Genomic DNA, 19,803 nt, shown 5'->3' with positions numbered 1-19,803 from the left:
ATCATTTGAAGGATGGGAGGAAAGTCAGAAAAGAGTATTTCTGTTTTCTCTGCAGTGAATTCTGCTCGAGTTGTACCCATACAAGATGAGGGTAGAATTAAAGTGAGGTGCCCTCTAGGTATGCTACATGAACATGTCTTGACTTTTTATGATGTGGGATGTGAGTGATGCTGGAGTTGTCAGCCTGTGTTGTCCATCTGTAAAAGTCATTGAACTGAGTAGTTTGCTAAGCCATTTCCGAGAGTAGTTAAGTGTCAACTGCATTGCAGTGTCTGTGAACTCTTGCATACGGCAGACTGGGTAAGGATGGCAGATTTCCATCGGTGCACTAAATGGATTTCATGACAATCGATAATAGTATTACCGTAGATGATCACTATTGCTGAGACTAGCTTTTAGATTCCAAATTTTATTAATTGAATTCAAGTCACAGTCGCAGGATTTGAGCCCACATCTCCAGAGCATCTGAGAGACCCTTTGGATTGCTACTATAGTGACGACACCGCTATTACATCCCGTCCCAGGTGCACATTTAAATAAGGTCGATCAATACACTCAGAACTAATTTATGCAATTGTTAGTACCTTCAAGAGTAGGAAAGGGATGAATAAAATTGCATGTTTTCCATAAAATTTTGTAAGCTTGTTTAAATTGTTTAATCCCTGGCCCACTATATACCTTGGAATTTATCCAACATGTAAGCGGGACCTTTATAGCACAACAATAACTATCCTTCCCAAGTTAGTTGCTTGGCTACTTTCCATACCAAAGATTTAATCATCAGGTTTCTGGTACATTATTTACAGTTGTGAACATGAACTGTTTTTAACTCTGTTAGTTGTGGTGAATGGTAAATGGAGTTATATTGTTGTGTTTTTTTTTGTTCTCACCAGGCGCCGTGGCCGTGGCAGAATTCATTGCTGACAGTCCCCGCCTGCTCCGCCTGGATCTGCGTGAAAATGAGATCAAGACTGGTGGACTTATGGCTCTCTCACTAGCCCTTAAAGTGAACCATTCCCTCCTAAGGCTTGACCTGGACAGGGAACCCAAGAAAGAAACAGTTAGTAATCACTTTCTTCCTTGTTTTGAAATGGAATACTCTTTGCATTAGTAGCTACAAGAGCAGGTTAGAAGCTAGAAATTCCACAGCAAGTAATTTATTTCCTGTCTCCTAGTGCCTGCCCACCATCTACAAAGCATATGTCAGGAATGAGATAGAAAACTCTACAGATGCCTGGATGAGTGCAACTCCAACAACATTTGAGAAGCTCAGCACCATCCAAGACAAAGCAGCCAGCTTGATTGACATCTCATCCACCTTCAACATTCACTCCCTTCACCACATTCACGCAGTGGTAATGATGTTTACCACCCACAAGTTGCACTCAGGCGTTTTGACAGCACCTTCCAAACCTGCAACCCTTATCTTCTAGAACACTCCACCTACAAATTCTTCTCCCAGCCACACATTATCCCTGACTTGGAATTATGCTGCCATTTCTTCACTGCCATTGAGTCAAAATCCTGCACCTTCCTTCCTATCTACACCACACAGACTGCAGCAGTCCATTTTCTTAAAGGATGTTTAGGGATGGCCAGTAAATGTTCACATTTAGACAGCAATGCTCATATCCATGAACAAATATAAAAATAGAAAATCTTAGTCTTAACTTATTTTCTGGGTATCCACTCCCCTTCTCTCCTTTTCCATTTTAAAGAATTCTTAAATACAAACACACAAACAAGTTATCTTCACTTTGCTGCTCCTCATCTGAGCTGCCTAGTGATCAGTGCAGGATGCAGTGAGTAGAAAGGTAAAATCTAATAGAAATGCCCAATCCACCATGGATTGGAGCAGGCTTGATGGTAAAGGTTGTCTCTTTCTGCTCTTTAAAGTTTACATATATAATGTAAAATTACATATACAATTCTGGTTTAAGGCCTAACCTTTCTATCCCTCTGAAAGGGTATTTACATGCAAGCCATTCTTCTTAATTAAGCTGTGATTTTATTTAAAGCCTTTCCATGCTGTTTTAGTAAAATTATTCACACTTCTGATTTTTTAAATTCTACTAAAAGTGATTGCTATTTCACAAGAACTAATTCTGGCTCTTTACTGTTTTGAAGCTTGATATGATGGAATGTTATCACCCCCAACAGTTGACTCAGCCTCTTGTGAGAGGGACACACTATCCTGTCTGCCTAAAGTGCCTGTGAATTAGAATTCACCAAATCCAGTTTTTCAGTGTTGTGATTTTAAAATTCTCGTTCTTGTGTTTAAATGATTCCATGGTCCCTCCCTGTTTCTATTCTCACTCTGCCCTACAACCCTTAACGATTTGTGCATTCCTCTGATCCTGGCCTCTTGTGCACCCTGATTTCAGTTGCTCCACCACGAGAGGCCAGCTGCCTGAGCCCTAAACTCTGACAATCTCTCCCTAGAAAACACACCATCTCTCTCCCTCTCACCCTCCCTCTCACCCTCCCTCTCACCCTCCCTCTCACCCTCCCTCTCACCCTCCCTCTCACCCTCCCTCTCACCCTCCCTCTCACCCTCCCTCTCACCCTCCCTCTCACCCTCCCTCTCACCCTCCCCCTCACCCTCCCCCTCACCCTCCCCCTCACCCTCCCCCTCGCCCTCCCCCTCGCCCTCCCCCTCCCCCTCGCCCTCCCCCTCGCCCTCCCCCTCGCCCTCCCCCTCGCCCTCCCCCTCCCCCTCGCCCTCGCCCTCGCCCTCGCCCTCGCCCTCGCCCTCGCCCTCGCCCTCGCCCTCGCCCTCGCCCTCGCCCTCCCCCTCCCCCTCCCCCTCCCCCTCCCCCTCCCCCTCCCCCTCGCCCTCCCCCTCGCCCTCGCCCTCGCCCTCGCCCTCGCCCTCGCCCTCGCCCTCGCCCTCGCCCTCGCCCTCGCCCTCGCCCTCGCCCTCCCCCTCGCCCTCCCCCTCGCCCTCCCCCTCACCCTCCCCCTCACCCTCACCCTCACCCTCACCCTCACCCTCCCCCTCACCCTCCCCCTCACCTTCCCCCTCACCTTCCCCCTCACCTTCCCCCTCACCCTCCCCCTCACCCTCCCCCTCCCCCTCCCCCTCCCCCTCCCTCTCTCCCTCCCTCCCTCCCTCCCTCCCTCCCTCCCTCCCTCCCTCCCTCCCTCCCTCCCTCTCTCCCTCTCTCTCTCTCCCTCTCTCCCTCTCTCCCTCTCTCCCTCTCTCCCTCTCTCCCTCTCTCCCTCTCTCCCTCTCTCCCTCTCTCCCTCTCTCCCTCTCTCCCTCTCTCCCTCTCTCTCTCCCTCTCTCCCTCTCTCCCTCTCTCCCTCTCTCCCTCTCTCCCTCCCTCTCTCCCTCTCTCCCTCTCTCCCTCTCTCCCTCTCTCCCTCTCTCCCTCTCTCCCTCTCTCCCTCTCTCCCTCTCTCCCTCTCTCCCTCTCTCCCTCTCTCCCTCTCTCCCTCTCTCCCTCTCTCCCTCTCTCCCTCTCTCCCTCTCTCCCTCTCTCCCTCTCTCCCTCTCTCCCTCTCTCCCTCTCTCCCTCTCCCCCTCCCCCTCCCCCTCCCCCTCCCCCTCCCCCTCCCCCTCCCCCTCCCCCTCCCCCTCCCCCTCCCGCTCCCGCTCCCGCTCCCGCTCCCGCTCCCGCTCCCGCTCCCGCTCCCGCTCGCTCTCTCCCTCCCTCTCGCTCGCTCTCTCCCTCTCGCTCGCTCGCTCGCTCTCTCCCTCTCGCTCGCTCGCTCGCTCTCTCCCTCCCTCTCGCTCGCTCGCTCTCTCCCTCCCTCTCGCTCGCTCGCTCTCTCCCTCCCTCTCGCTCGCTCTCTCCCTCCCGCTCGCTCTCTCCCTCACTCTCGCTGTCTCTCTCCCTCCCTCCCTCACTCTCGCTGTCTCTCGCTGTCTCTCTCCCTCCCTCCCTCCCTCACTCTCGCTGTCTCTCGCTGTCTCCCTCCCTCACTCTCGCTGTCTCCCTCCCTCCCTCTCTCCCTCACTCTCGCTGTCTCCCTCCCTCCCTCTCTCCCTCACTCTCGCTGTCTCCCTCCCTCTCTCCCTCACTCTCGCTGTCTCTGCCTTGCCTAATATCTCCTCGTAGTTCAGTGTCAAGTTTTGTTGACTCTTGTCTGAAGCAACTTAAGGCACTTTATTGTGTTAGCATTGCTATATAAATGAAAGTTGATCCTATATAACCCGCCACCCTACTTTCTCCTCAGGTAAAGAGCTTCATTGAAACTCAGAAGGCTCTCCTCTCAGAGATTCAAAATGGCTGCAAGAGGAATTTCATCCTGGCAAAGGAGAAGGAGGAGAAAGAGCAGAAGATGCAGCAGTCTGCGTCGATGCCGGAGATTACTGTGACAGTGTGCGACAATAAGGAGCCCCAAAAGAGCCAGGTCTGCCTGAAGACCCAGGAAATGCCAGAGGGTTCGGAAAATGAAGTTGTCCAAGAGACAGTAACCAGGAATGCTGAAGAGCTGGTTGGCACCAATGAGTCGATTGTTGCGTCCTGCTCTGTGGAGTGTAACCTGCAGCCTGCAGTGCAGGTTGCACTCCACAGAGCAGGACGCAACCTGCAGCCTGCAGTGCAGGTTGAATCGGAACAGAGCCAGGAACAATTGAGCGTGGCTGGAATGTCCAGCTCGGAGAAGCAGCAGCTTCAGAAGCAGGATCCTTTGGAAACACGTTGTGGAAAGGAGTCAGTCACAGAAGGTGATGTGGGTGACAGAAGCAGCCTGGCCGCTGTTGGTGATCAGCCAACGCTGATTGCCACTGAATTAAAATCTCCAGGGCCTGAGAGTCCAGTATTCATCAGGTCACCAATCGACATCACACCAAGAAACAACGAGCGCTTGGTGTCCAGTCCAGGCAGGGGACGCAAAGTCTTTTTTGTAACCAGGGTGGAGAGCCCACCAGAAAACCACAACAACCAAGACATGCAATGGCAGAATGAACCGCTGCAAAGCAGAGCGTATGCTATCTCCACTAAAGAGGCAGAATCCCCATCAAAGCCTTTACCTTGTTCAGCATCAGACCCACTGTCAACTTCGACTGTCCTAGATCCTGCCCTGGATGGTAGTTCCCAGACTGAGAGCCTGTCAGGCCTGGACAGAGGGGCAGATAACCCTGGGCACGACTTTGAGAAAGTTTGTGCCAAAGACTGCGATCACATGATACATGGGGCTGCCTTACCAAATGGACTGAAAGCAGAGCTTGTACAAAGGTTGCCTGAGACGACAGTGCTGACCACAGGCAAGGATGGTAAAGCAATGAGCTGCAGCATTGAGCATGGTGAGTGTGTGTCCTGATAGGTGAAATCTGACTCCTGATAAATCAGTGCTAATGATCCTCCATTGTAGCAATGCTTCAATAAATTATGCTCCACCTCGCTCTCCGAAGCTGCAAATAAATCCCCTTTTACGCAAATCCACCCCATTGCGATACTGAAACCAACAGAAGTCTTTGCATAGTATTCTAATCTCTAACTCAATTTTCGCGGACCTTAAAAGTTATGATTAGATTCCCTACAGTGTGGAAACAGGCCCTTTAGCCCAACCAGTCCACACCGACCTTCGGAAGAGCAACTCACCATTTCCCTCTGACGAATGAGACCTAGCACCATGGGCAATTTAGCATGGCCAATTCACCTGACCTGCACATCTTTGGACTGTGGGAGGAGCATCTGGAAGAAACCCACGCAGACACAGGGAGAATGTGCAAACTCCACACAGACAGTCACCCGAGGCTAGAATCGAACCTGGGACCCTGGTGCTGTGAGGCAACAGTTCTAACCACAGAGCCACTGTTCCGTCCTTATTGTTATCTCTCTTTCACCCTTCAAATAAAGTCATAGAGATGTACAGCACAGAAATAGACCCTTCATCCATGCCAACCAAATAACCTAAGTTAATCTAGTCCCATTTGCCAGCATTTGGCCCATGTCTCTTTAAACCCTTCGTATTCATGTACCCATTCAGAAACCTTTTTGAATGTTGTATTTGTACTGGCATCCACCACTTTCTCTAACAGTTCATTCCACACACGCACCGCCCTCTGCATGAAAATGTTGTCCCTTAGGTTCCTTCTAAATCTTTCCCCTCTTTCTTTAAACTTATGCCCCCTACTCTGGGTGAATAGTCAGGTCTGTTCCCCAATCTGTGACCTTCATGATTTTATAACCCCTCAACCTCCCAATGCTCCTGCGAAACCAGCCCCAGTCTATTCAGCCTCTACCTATAGCTCAAATCCTCCTACCCTGGCAACATCCTTGTAATAACTGCACTACTCAATTAAAAACAGCAATAACTATTGGATAACCGGTCCGCCTTTCCAATAATTTTTAAATATCCTTTTTTATAATTTATAAATAATATAACTTTATAATTTAAGTTTAGGCAGATGCAATTAATAGTTGATGGCTTCACGTGCAGTTAATTGGACAGAGCCCTAATTTGCCTAGCAACAGTTCATCATGTACAATTGACTGAAGTTGCAAAGTCTTTGCTTCTATTTCTCCCATGCTCCCTTAGCGATATCAGCAACCACCTGTACTGAGCAATATTGTCCTACAAGGCCTGAAGGTCTTGGCTAAGTTAATGATCTCTGCCAAATACCTCATGGAGATACTGTAAAAGGCCTGACTGTGTCTTGGCTCTGCTGATTCTGACCATCCTACACCCACACTTTCCCAAGATAGCATCTGACATCCACCTACAATTATGAAATATAGGCAGTCTGGTTCAGCATTAAAAAGGTTTCCTGGTGAAGTCAGACATTTCACAGGATGAAACAGCACTTTTGGCAAAGAACACGATTTTCCTTATTTAAAAAAGTAAATCTGTAAGATCCTTAAGATTCCCAGTGTTTTTAAAATTTTCTTTTTCTACCTTGTACTGTTCTGATCCTTACCCTATCTATGAATGGTTTTTGTTTGTTTTTAAGAGTTTACATCCCCCAAAACTGAAAAGGAGCTGGAGGAGTTATTGCTGGAGGCGAGTCAAGAGACATGTCGTGAAACATCGTGAAAGTGAGCAAGTAAGGCCGTACTTCACTTCCAAATATTTTGCTTGTGGTTACTTGTCACTTGCTGTCTTTTGACCCTCACCTATTGATGTCTTAGTATTAACTCAAATATTCACTTGTATTATTCCACAGTGAGTTTCAGGTCTTGCTGAATGTGTTGAGACTGTCCTTGAAGATTCCCCACCCTCTTCAACACCAACAAAAGATGTATTTTCTCTCTTGCCTTCTCCTCATTGCTCTCGCTCTCTGTTCCTCCGAGCAGTGGCCATTGGACTATCCATTGTCAATTCACCTTGCTCTTCATGCCATTCCACCTTGCCTCCAGCGAAGGGGTTTCTCTGACCCAGTTTGGTTGGGATACAAACCAAAGAAAGCACCACCCAGGAAGTTAGATTGCTGCCGGACCCTGCCTGATGCGGGTGAGTGGTGTCTCGCTTATGGAAATGGAGACCATCGGAACACGAGATGTGTCCGGGACCATCGAGTCTGGAAGAAACTGTTAACAGTGTGACTCAGGCAATGGACGTTTGCCTTGGCAGTGCGTGCATCATGCCAGGGCTAGGATTAACGCTAGTTCTCATTTACTGTAAACTACAAGTAGGATTTCCCTTCACTCCCTTCATGTTTTTTGCTAGCAAGGGGCAGGTCCATTATTCAAGAAACCAGCCCCTGTCTGCTTAATCCTGATTGTTGGTCCTCCTTGTGATCCTTCGTTTCTCCTGATAGTGAAAGGATTTGCACTGAGGAGAAAATCAGAAGGACTCAAAAGATCATTTTCAGCTCTGGTACTGTTTGTGTTCTAGTTTACCAGTGAGATTTTTCTTATTTTGGATTAGATGCTATTTATTTTTAGCGTTGATGTTTATTGATGTCTGGTTAATGTTTTTAAAATTGGCAGTGTGGAATTTGCCTGAGGAGTTGCAGTTTGAATGCTCCAATTTTAATGCAACTTTTGAGTTAGCAGGACGGTTATGCCGATTGGGAAAAGCGTCGGAAGTCACTCGAGAACTACTTAATCACATGTCGTGATTACTGACATCGACAACTAGACGTTAACACTAATTGAACTTGCTGAATGTTAGTTAATCTGGTCATTGACATAAGTCATTGTCCCCAACCATTTGGTAAAAGTAGATTGATCACCTAGCGGTTTCTGTATTGCACTTATGAATCTTTGGTGGGGGGGGGGGGGATGATTAAAAGCTTTGGATGCATCTTTAATAATTATTCCCATTAAACTGCCAGACCTGCACAGTGATGTTTAGCAATTTGCAAAATCTTTTCCAGTGGCCAAAACATTTCTGCTTTTCACAGTTTGATCTGCGGTGCAGCAGACAAATCAAAATCTCCGTCCTTTTCAACAGAAATAACCCACAGAGTTGGCAGCACTTGAGACTGAAAGTTGCTGCCAATAAATGGGTTACTTTGCTCTTCATGGCTGTTTATGCACTTTGCTATATACCAATTTCCAGACATACCCTTCTTTAATCAAAGGTTCAAAGCCTGTCACTTCTGAACTGGTGACTGTTCAGAACCCAGCACTATAATAGCCTCCTTCCTTCCTGCATACTGCTATTGGAACAGGGTGGAGGTGAACCTACCCTTTTCCTTCTACCTGATTATGTGGGTAATTGATTCGGAATCAATTAACTTGACATGGTGTTAAATAAAACAGAAAATGCTGGGGAAAGAATTCCTGTATGCCAGACCATATTCCTAAATAGAACAAGCAGGTTATGAATTTTCATTTCAATCACATCACCAACCATTACAGATGCTGACAGACCAGCTGTTTCATTTCCAGCATGTTTTTATTTCAAATTTCCAATGTCAGAGCTTTCTGTTTTGCTATGTGCAAATTCTTCAAAATGGAGGATAAAGCAGTCGGCCGGGAAACTAGAACAATGTTGTACTTCTGCATTATCCTACCACAGTTTCTTGTTTCCGGAGGATAGTAGTCAAACAGTGGCAATTTCCACTGGTCAGGATCTGTGCAGAATTTTGAACCTGTATTCAGCAATTTGTGTTAAATTCCCACAAAACTTAATTTTATTTTCTGTGTCTGGCTTTGTCTCTCTCAATCACTCACTCATGCATGTTCTCTCTCTCTCTCTCTCTCACTCACTCTCTCACTCACATGCGCACACACTATCATACTCACACACACTCTCGCACGCACACACACTATCTGATTCGCGCTCTCTCTCTGTCGCTCTATCTCTCGCTCTCTCTCTCTCTCTCTCTCTCGCTCTCTCTCTCTCTTTCTCTGTCGCTCTCTCTCTCTGTCTCCCCACCACCACCAACCTACTTACACACTACCTAACTAAATGCCATGAACATGATCACTAACCAGAAAAGAAAAGACATTTTCTCTTCTTGGATAGATCTGAGGGAGAAAATAAGAAGGGACTACTTCCTTTAATGTTGTTTGAGGTTGTCCCTAGGACATGAAATCATACTTTGTAAAATCACACTTCACCCATCTCCCTCCAACACAAAATTTTCACTGTGAAGCCTGGGAAGATTGTCTCACTAAGACAGGGTAACTGAACTGAAGCAATACATGGTCTTGGTTGCTCCCCCTATTGCACAGGATGAATGGGGGATGTAAGAAGATCATTTGAGGTTTCTTGATAATAAAGTTAGGCGATCTTATCCAGCGCTCCCTATGTAAGGGATACTCCATTGTATTACCTCAGAATTGATTTTGCAAGGGGAGGGGGTACATTTAGAACTAATTGCAATTCCAACACTTTTCAGAAATTTTCTTTGAGTCAGTAACTCACAGAAAAGCAGAAGTTCTTAAGTTTAAATGATACAGCGGTCAAAATGTACTTTGTTGCCCTGTCAGCAATGGAAATATTATGGAAAGGCATGCAGACAGATTCTGTTAGGTACTGTGGGGCAGTGGGATAGTTATTCCCAATTCTACCTCGCTGTTTTGGCTCACTGTGTTACAAACCCTCCCTTACATAGGGCAAGGTTTTGTATCTGTAAAAGTGACAGGAAAAAAAATGATGTGAACTTTGCTGGAACGCTTTTTTTAAAACGCTACATTGTATATAAAGAACATGTCATCTGGATTCCAATCAGCATTAAGTAAATCGGGCTTTTTTTCTCTTGTGATTTATGTTATGACCTGAACTTGATAGAGTATTTGTTTGTGTGTGTTTCTGCTACCCATTATTCAGAAATGTAAGTTTTTTGAGTTTTCAGCTTTGAGAAAGTAATGACAGCATATTCTGTAAGTATTTGTTGCGTATGTACATTTTACCCAGCTGAGCCACAACTGAGGTTATGTGGGGGGAAAGGACCATCCTTTTCTGACGCCTTATCCTGGGAATGGGACGAACATTTGAAAACTGGGTCATCTGCCTCCTGAAGTTTGATATTTACTGCAGTTTCCTGTGCTGGTCGTTTCCTCTGACTGTCTAGCAAAAGCCAGTGAAGCATTCTGAGGCAGTAGTTAACAGCCTGCCGACCGAGGTGATCCCAGATCTGGTCATTCTGCTTTTGAGACAAAAGTAAGAAACCTAAGAAGCAGCAACGCAACTTATCGCTATCCACTGGGTTATCACACTTGGATAAACATTGGCCTCATTTTCAGTTCTGAGCACTGGAGGGTGCGGATCAGTCTTTTGTGAAATTGAAGGAGAGAAAGTAATGTACAAACTGCCTCAAAGACTGACTGCGATTGTAATGTGCAAGCCAAAGGTATGCAAAGATTTATGTCTACCCCACATCCCTAACTGTAACCAGTGCTTGAAAGATCACAGTGGTAAAGGACTGAGAAAGGATGGGAGAGAAGGGGAGAGCTTAAAATGTGCAAACACCTCCTCATTTCATAAAAGATTATATATGTAAAATAAACCTGTTTTGTGGGAAAGAAGGTTGGAAGAGTGGGTGAGGGTGTCTCTCCACGATTAATCCAAATTAAACGGGACGATGGCATCAGTCTGAAGGGCTGTATGTCAGATTCCAGATGATCTTTTAAGAAGTGCAATAAATGTTTCAGGGCAGTGCATCAAGACTTAACTGCATGCAAGTTACAGCAGGATATGTATAAATTGATTCTGTAACTTCCAAATGCTGAGGATCTGATTTCTAGTGTAACACTATGTTTAGAAATGAGCGTGAAATGGTGTTGCTGGGCTTCTTCATTTTTTTTGTTTCCTGATGTTTTCTCCAGTCAGGAGTTTGTTGTAATAATAATTGTTTTTATTTTGCAGTGTCTGTTTGTTGTGGCAACTCTTGTACACTTTGGCTGTCTTAGAGATGTCTATTGAAGCTATCCCATGCCTAAATAGGCCGGATTTAATAGTTGTGGGTTGTTGGGGGAGGGGAAAGGTTTCGATACTTTGTCGTGTTCATGTCCTGGCAACATGTCATTGAGTAGTTGGAGTCCAGATGTTGATACCTTTTCATTTCAGTGGGTTTTTGTTTTTGTTTTAAGGGAAATGTCACAGGAATTGTCTAGAGTGCTGAATTCTCACTCACTCGCGCACTCGTGTTCTCTCTCTCGCACTTGCTCGCTGTTGCACTCACTTGCTCTCATTCGCACTCTCTCACTCATGCGCTGTTTCTCACTCAGTCACGCTCTCGCTCTCACTTGCGCACTCTCGTTTGATCACTCACTCTCTTTCCCCCCCCCCCCCCCACACAGACAAGTGAAGCGATTCATACTGGTTTCAGGTGTCCAAGGTCCCATTGTTCAAGTTCCAGCAGGAGCATACTCATGTAAAACCAGAATTAATTACTATTCCAGCCAGTTCTCAAAGCTGACCCCCTCAGGGACTCATGCCTGAAATAGAATGATGATTCAAAATCAGAGGTAGGTGCTGCATCTGATGAGAATGAGTCTGTAATTGTGATGGTAAACACTGCCACTTCTGCGGAAACATGTCCCTATTTCACAGGAACAGAAATGAGAATCTGGTTTCCGAAATGTCAGTCAACACAATTAGAAATTGTGCAGCAGATCCAGACATACTGTGTAAACGGAGTACACTCGAGCGGTCTCCTTATTACAAGGTCCCTATTTATTTACACTATCTGTAGTTGGGTAATGCAATTCGTAATCTCTTGTAAATTCTAGAAGGTTGATGTCTTTCAAGATCTGATCTGGAAATGACACTAATGTAGAGTTTTACGACATGACACCATTTGGGGAAAACTGACCTTGCCCCTTTAAGTGAACAACGCTGCCATTAGTTTTAAGTGAGGAAGTTTATCTTTTGGAAGAGACACTCATTTATTTGGTGAATCCACTGTTAGGTTTGGGTCTTATGTATAAATTAACATCAGTAACATATTAAAAGCTTGTTTCGAAGCCTTAGACAGGTCAAGGAACTGCATTGTTCGCAGCTGAGCTGTATTTGGTTAGGAAGGTCCGATTCCCAGTCTGGGCTAGAATGGCAGAAGGTCTTCAAAACGACTTCAGTGTGCCAGCGCTAGGGCGCAGAACTGTCAGACATTGTACCTGATTCTGTCTCAGCAGTCAGTGCACAGAAGCGCACACTGAGTGAAAACAGGAATGCGTATTTCTCTGAGTACTGTAATACTCAGCCAGAAATGATGTAACGTGGCATTGATCATGCATATGAATAAGGGTCACCAGCATTGGCCAACAGAGCGAGGAAAGGAGAAACCGTCTGTTGTTTACCAGCTGTTAATGATTTATTTATCTTGAATGTTTGGGCTTGAGTGACACCAGACACTTGTTCCTGTAGGTGAGAAAGAGGGACATGTTAAGCTGTAAGCATGGTGAATACGTCCAGTCCGCACCACTGAAATGAATAGGAGGGGATGTGATGGTGACATGGGACACTAATATATTGAGATTTCTATATCACGCAGTGGTTGTATGATCAGAAATCACGATAATTGTGAATGACTGAATAGGATTCGGGGAGAAGAACAAAGATTTTGTACTAGAACAATGATGATTGTTGCCGGGATTGGGGAGGAAGGTGTTTGGGGGAGGGATTGATTGTCCTCAGTGTGGCAATTGATGATTTCTGATAATACTGCTTTTAAAATGACTGTTATACCATGTAAGAATTAATGAGCAGTGAGGTTGGCCCTCCCAGTGTGGGGAGTGCATCAGGTATGACACTGTGCCCAGCAGATTCTGAGTAGAGTTATGTGTTCCCCGCCCCCCCCCCCCCCCCCTTCCTGGTGAGCAACCTGGCCCAGTATTTACTCCAGGCAAAAGGCAACACCGGCTCCATCCTCTCATTCCTGGCATTAGAAAACAATTTGTCTCTGTTCTCTCCTAATTCACCAGTAAGTAATTCCAATTTAAATGGCCTTTTTGCTCCACCAGTGATTTTTTTTTAACAGGATCTATTTCTGCTGAATGAATGGGGGTAGAGGTTCATCAAAACATTAAGATAAGATGCAGAACTGTGGTGTGACCTGTAAACAGCAATCTCCCTGTCTGCAAACAGGTGCAGATTAAAAGAAAAATACATAAATTCTGCACTAGTGGTGATAATTTTAGTAATGGAAGAAGGGGACTGATAACTCCTTAGAATTCCAATTGATCCTGATCCAATAATTCCCTTTTTTACCCCAGCTCCAGAAGTAAAGGCATAGGTGGTGACAGCACCTGATGTTAGTGTTAAACCTGCTTAAGAAGCCAGGTTAAAATGTTTTTCCTGCTGCTGTTTTTTTCTCTTTCTTCTGTCCTCTCCAACCAACCCCCCCCACACCCATCCCCCAAATTCTCCCTCTTGCTTTGTCTCCCTCTCCTTTCCCCATCGATCTCTTTCTACCTACAGTCTCGCTTTCTCTCTGTATCCCTCCCCGTCTATCCCTCCAACCCCATTCCTTTATGTCTCTCTGTCTCACTCTACCTCCCCAATGCTCTCTTACTTATTTGTCTGTCCCTGTCTCTCTAGCTCCCTTTCTAATTTTCTTTGATACTGCATCTTTACTCACTGTGTCTTGCTAAAACTCACCGACTTCTCCAATTTAATGTCAACGTAAATTGCCCTAACCATTTTTCCTACAGGTAAGACCAAAGCAGCAGATTGTTTGCTGTCATTATTGTTAAATTCCCTGGCTATTAAGACCAACAGGAATTCAAACTGCCCCTTACTAAGTTTTTCTGCTGACTGACTGCTTAATGCTGCAAAGCTGATCTCTACTTTGTATTGAGTTTGCTGTTATGCAGGGAAGACTCCTTTTCATTGTAATTAATTCCTGGCACCTAGTACGTCGCCAAAATGTCCAATCCCTTTTGTTGCTAATAATATAAGCTATTTTTTAAAGATGAGATGAGGTGCCCCCAGAGTCGGTGTTGCTTTTCTTTCACTGTTGTATCCAGGGATGATGGAGCATGCATCTCTGCCCATGATCAATGTATGTTGATGCCTCCTCAAGTACCTGCACTTGTACAAAATACTTGATTAATCTGTTGATTCTGGGTAAGTGGGCATATTTCCACTGAGTCTCCCCAGGCTCTGAAATGAACCCAGTGCAATTATGTGAGTTTTACAGCATCTTTGGGTCTATTCAGAATCTTGGTTAATAATTAAAAATAAAAAAAATTTCTTAAATTATACCACATCTGTTTTTGTTTTTGTGTTTCTCTTTCTCTTGCTCTCGTCCGGAACTCTTCTCCACCTGGAACATAAACTGGACCTTCTTCAACAACAAGGTCTGCAGATGCTGAAGTCAAGAGTGTGGTGCTGGAAAAGCACAGCAGGTCAGGCAGCATCTGAGGAGCAGGAAAGTTCAACGTTTCAGGCATAAGTCCTGCATCAGGATTCCTGCTCCTCGGATGTTGCCTGAGCTGTGTTCAACAAGAGCACGTTCTGCAGATTGTTACACTTCGCTAAACACCCTTCATATGAACATTTTCCTAACTTACAAATGGCTTCTTTCTGTTGTCCTGCATTATGTTCCAACTTGACAACAAATCAACTTGCAAACAGACTCCAGAATGGAACCCAGTCAAATGGAATACTCCTGTCTGCCTGTGACAGGAGGATTCCATTCAGCCTGGTATGCCTATTCCATCATTTGGTCACGTTATTCTGATTTACATCCTAGCTCTATTTTTCAGCCTTAGCTTCATAATCACCTCCGCTAGCTAAGATTTAACTGCTCTGTTTTGACTTAATATTTGCCTTTCCCTGTTGGCTAGCTATAACGTCGAGGATGGTCAAACCTGTTGGACTATAACCTAGTGTTGTGCGATTTTTTTAATTTTGTCAAGGATGGTGAATGGGGAATATCCAGCATTGTCTGACTTAGGCCTCTGCAATAATTCATCCAATTTTGATGGTTGACATGGGTTCAAACTGATAGGATGTGGATTCTAATTCCACCGTGGCAATGGTTAAAATTTTAATTTCATAAAAATCTGGAACGAGAAGCTAGTCTAATGGCAGTGATGTCATCACTGTCGACTGTTGTGAAAACTCTTGTCCTTTGGGGAGAAAACTCTGATGTCCTCACTCTGTCTGGCCTGTGTGAGACTCCACCCTGTGGCAATGCAGTTAAATTGTAACTGCCTCCTTGACAAATGGGGATGGCAAATAAACTCTGCCCTAACCAGCGCTGCCCACATCCATGAATAAATAAAAAGACCGTGTGCAGTTTTAATGCAAAGGCAGAAAATATTGAGAAATAGAGTTTCTGATAGTTGTCCTATCCCTAGGATGGGGGAATCAAGACGAGGGGGGCACGTTTTTAAGACTTGGAGGCAAATGTTTTTACACACAGGATAGTTCATCAGTGGAATGAACTTCCAGAGGAAGTGGTGGATGCGGGTACAGTTACAATGTTTAAAAGACATTTGGATAAGTATTTGGAGGGAGATGGATCTAGTTTAGTTTGGGATTATGTTCAGCACGGACTATTTGGGCCAGTGCTATATGACTGTAAATGCAGGACTGATAGTATCTATGAATAGAGAAATATGGGTATACAATCTCAAAAGTGGCTGCCTAAAAACTGCAAGCAGTCCAAAGATATTTTCAGAATGTGCCATACGTGATTTTTTTTCAAATTTTACTCAATTAAAACAAAAATACCTGGACAACTTGTTGTACAGCACCAGACTTATCAGTTGTTTTGTCGAGTTTGTGCCAGTCCCCCTTCCATAGATAATACCTGACGTGAGTATTTCCAGCATTTTGTGCCTTTGTTTGAGATTTCTGCAGCTGTGGTAGCTTGCTATCAAGATTGTAAACGTGATGGTTTTGCAGCAAAAGCATTTCATCGATGCCTCTTAAATATATCCAAATGGACAACCATGTGGCCAATGTAGCCATGTGTTTCGCAAACTTAAGGCAAGATGCCCCACCAGTTTCCTAATGATTTGCTCCCCAAAAATAGGTACAGTGGTACCTGTGCCTACCTCCATGGCTAGGGATGGCCATTTACCTGGAATTTTATCTTTCTTGGGGCCGGTTTGTGAGCAGCAATATAATTTAGCAGTATCAATTCCTCTTCCACCAGCTAATTCAATTTGCAAGGCCCTGTCTAGAGGTGACAACATGCTTCAGCCCGGAGCGGTATGTGTAATGCGTGCTATGGTACCCTATGATTGCAAGTGAAGTATAGCTTTTACTGTTCATTGTATTCTGTGAAACTTCCCGCCCACTTCTGGAACCTTGTGGGCCTCTGACTCCAATCACTCTTCCTTGGCAACCAATGGGAGCCATGAGTACTATCCACTAGGGACTTGACTCAATGGTCTGGCAGTAGTCCAAGGCTGACAATGGTACAGTCTATGGACCCCTGAATCTCCTGAGCCCACGTTTTCATGGGAAAGGGCCAGTCTATGCCTTTCTTGGAGTCCTGACCTGGTTTGGTCAGTAGCTTCCTTTGGGTAGCAATGTTGTTCATTCCACAAACCATAACATTTCCCAAAGAGCTAATCTGTCGTCTCACTGTTCCAACATTTTCGGCAGTCTTTTTGAGAATTCAGTAAACGGTTCCCGGGGCAATCTATTTACCATGTTAAACCTGCAGCCTTGCAATTTAACAGATGATTTGGTGTTGTAGCATTCCACAACCATATCAATCACCTCGTCAAAGGAAGCAAAGAACTGCCAATGCTGAAGGTCTGAAACAAAAATGGTATTTTGTTGGAGAAACTCAACAGGTCTGGCAGCATCTGTGGGGAATAAGCAGAGTTGACTTTTCAACTCCTGTAATGCTTCACCTGCTGAGAGTTCTGATTACATTCACCGGACCCAAAACGTCAACTCTGTTTTCTTCCCACAGATGCTGTCTGACCTGAGTTTCTCCAGTATTTTCTGTTTTAGTTCATCAAAGGATTTTGCCTGCAGGGTTGCTGAGTGGGCTAAACACTTTGACACTGAAAGTCAGGCCTCCACAAGTGGTCAGGAGAATGACGTTTGTTTTTGTCTGAAAAAGGTATTTAATTCTTTTGATGTACTGGGGCTAATCCTCCACACCCTGACCATAATGGTCCAGTTTCCCAAACAACTGGATTTCCAATATTCTGCTGTCATGGTCTTACCAGGTTCATTGAAAGGCAAGGCTGTCTGAAACTTTATTTTCGTTGCCAATGTAATACCTCAGGAAGCCTGACTGGAAAAGAGCATAATTTATTATTGAACGTCAAAATAGAGTCATTACTCATGGCATACATAGGCTAGTCCAAGTCTAGGAAAAACAGTTCTGCAGACTGCTCCCTGGATCTCTGATTTCCCTACCGGGGTTATCGCAAAAGAAAGGTCGAACAGTTCTGTGACTGAAACCACCACGGGATATCTGATTTATTTTTTAATCCCACACTTTTAACCAGAGTGTATGATTCTCCAATGTATTGCTAATTGAGACTCACGGGATATGCTCTTGTAATACGTGCGTTGTTCAGATTGGCTGAGGATGTTCCTTTGAACACAGTGTTTATATAACCTGTTTCTTTTCTGACACCAACCGATTGTTGAAAAGTAAAATTAATTGAATTCAAAATTAAAAGTTTCTGATTAAATGTTCTCATTGTGTAAGAATCTTGTAAACCTTCATGCAAATTTTTTGCTTGAAAAGAGAGGAGAGAGACTTCAGATGTTAGAGGAGACCTAACCAGCCAAATAGAGGCAGGCATTGAGAATTTAGGAGCAAGACTCAGTACTGTACGGGCTGTTCCCTGGCGTGCGCACCAAGGATCAACTGGAGGACCATCAACTCAGTGAATGACGCTCTTTGGTCTGCCCAAAATTTGGTCTTCTAATGCGAAGAGTTGACCTCAACCAAGTGCTGCAGACGCACATTCCAAGGTTCAAGACTACACACTGAGGGATGCACTAAAGCATTGGAATTAGATTTATTGTCACGTGCACGCTCATACAAAGTACAGGAGTACGGTGAACTGTTACAATTTCACCACACAAGGTGCCATCTTGGGTACAAACTACCTAGCTACTGAAGTAGATTAAGTACAAAAATAGAGAAATATAGAGGAAACCTAAAAGTTCCTCATTACAGCTCTTCATGGTATATAAATTAGGACGATAAAGAAATAAAGATAAATGTTAGTCCTTCTGTAGCCTGCAGTCTGTCTGTACAATGGGCTTTCGACATAGAGCCTACTTTCTCTGCACTGCCAGGCTTGAGACCTGTAGGCAAAAGTGAGGACTGCAGATGCTGGAAATCAGAGTCTAGATCAGAGTGGTGCTGGAAAAGCACAGCAGGTCAGGCAGCATCTATGGAGCAGGAAAATCGACGTTTCGGGCAAAAGCCCGTCGTCAAGAATGAAGGCAGGGAGCCTCCAGGGTGGAGCGATAAATGGGAGGGGCTGGGGAGAAGGTAGCCAAGAGTACAATGGGTAGATGGGGGTGGGGATGAAGGTGGTAAGTCAGAGAAGAGGGTGCAGCGGATAGGTGGGAAGGAAGATTGGCAGGTAGGACAGGTCATGAGGATGGTGCTGAGCTGGAAGGTTGGAATTGGGGTAAGGTGGAGGGAGGGGAAATGAGGAAACTGGTGAAGTCCACATTGATGCCCTGGGGTTGAAGTGTTCTGAGGTGGAAGATGAGGCGTTCTTCCTCCAGGCAGCGGATGGTGAGGGAGTGGCGGTGGAGGAGGCCCAGGACCTGCATGTCCTGGCCCCAGTCTGCCAGCCACCACCCACCCAGTTCCCCCCAACTCCCCGCAACCAGGCCCCAAACTGCCAGCAGCTTCACTCCAGCCTATGAACCATTGGCCATCCCGCTCTGCCCTGGCCCGTCAACTGCTGGCTGTCCTGCTCTGCACTGGGCCCTCAGCTGCCGCAGAGCTGCCACTCTTTGTGACAAGCCAAAATAAAACTCTGAAAAATTAAGGAAGAAAAGAGAAGCGGACAGAAAGTACCAGCCCAAACTGAGCCTAGACACTGCCTATACTGCTGCCACCATCTTGAAAATGAAAGGAAGGCTTGGAGCAGCTGCTGCCAAGGTCTAGGGTCTTTCTCATTTTAAAAGATAATTGTGAAATTAAAGTGCACAGAAGATGCTTAGGATCTTTTATGTATTCAACACCCCCTCCCACTCCGCCAAGTACATGCAGGGTCGAGAGTTTTGCTGGAAAAGCACAGCAGGCGAGGCAGCATCTGAGGAGCAGGAGAATTGACGCTTTGGGCCGGACCCCTTCATAAGGAATATTCCTGATGCATACTTGTACTGTACCTTTAGAACATGCTGATATATAAAAGAGGTGAAAGTGAGGACTGCAGAGGCAGGAGATTAATGTCAAGAGTGTGGCGCTGGAAAAGCACATCAGGTCAGGCAGCTTCTGAGGAGCAGGTCATGAGGGCGGTGCCAAGCTGGAAGTTTGGGACTAGGATAATATGGGGTAGG

The 19,803-nt window shown here is 45.4% G+C and overlaps 1 protein-coding gene across 2 annotated transcripts in view; it reads left to right on the top strand.

The window, feature by feature from the left end:
• Positions 1 to 17,967, top strand: part of LOC122542788 (protein phosphatase 1 regulatory subunit 37-like) — a 53,889-nt gene extending 35,922 nt beyond the window's left edge. Inside the window, exons 10-14 of one of the 2 annotated variants that reach the window (XM_087984116.1) lie at positions 894 to 1,060; positions 1,176 to 1,355; positions 4,183 to 5,254; positions 6,905 to 6,997; positions 7,118 to 17,967. In XM_087984116.1, the coding sequence (XP_087840242.1) occupies positions 894 to 1,060; positions 1,176 to 1,355; positions 4,183 to 5,254; positions 6,905 to 6,987 (1,502 nt within the window). In that variant the 3' untranslated portion in view covers positions 6,988 to 6,997; positions 7,118 to 17,967. The remainder of the gene's footprint in view (positions 1 to 893; positions 1,061 to 1,175; positions 1,356 to 4,182; positions 5,255 to 6,904; positions 6,998 to 7,117) is intronic. The other variant, XM_043680833.2, reaches the window with a different exon arrangement.
• Positions 17,968 to 19,803: the final 1,836 nt, after the last annotated feature.

This window comes from Chiloscyllium plagiosum, unplaced genomic scaffold (genome assembly GCF_037043375.1).
Source record: "Chiloscyllium plagiosum isolate Xiang-an unplaced genomic scaffold, Cpla_swu_hap1 HiC_scaffold_47, whole genome shotgun sequence".
Classification (NCBI taxonomy): Eukaryota; Metazoa; Chordata; class Chondrichthyes; order Orectolobiformes; family Hemiscylliidae; genus Chiloscyllium; species Chiloscyllium plagiosum.
Note: the sequence above shows the minus strand (reverse complement) of the source record. Positions and strands in the feature narration are given on the sequence as shown.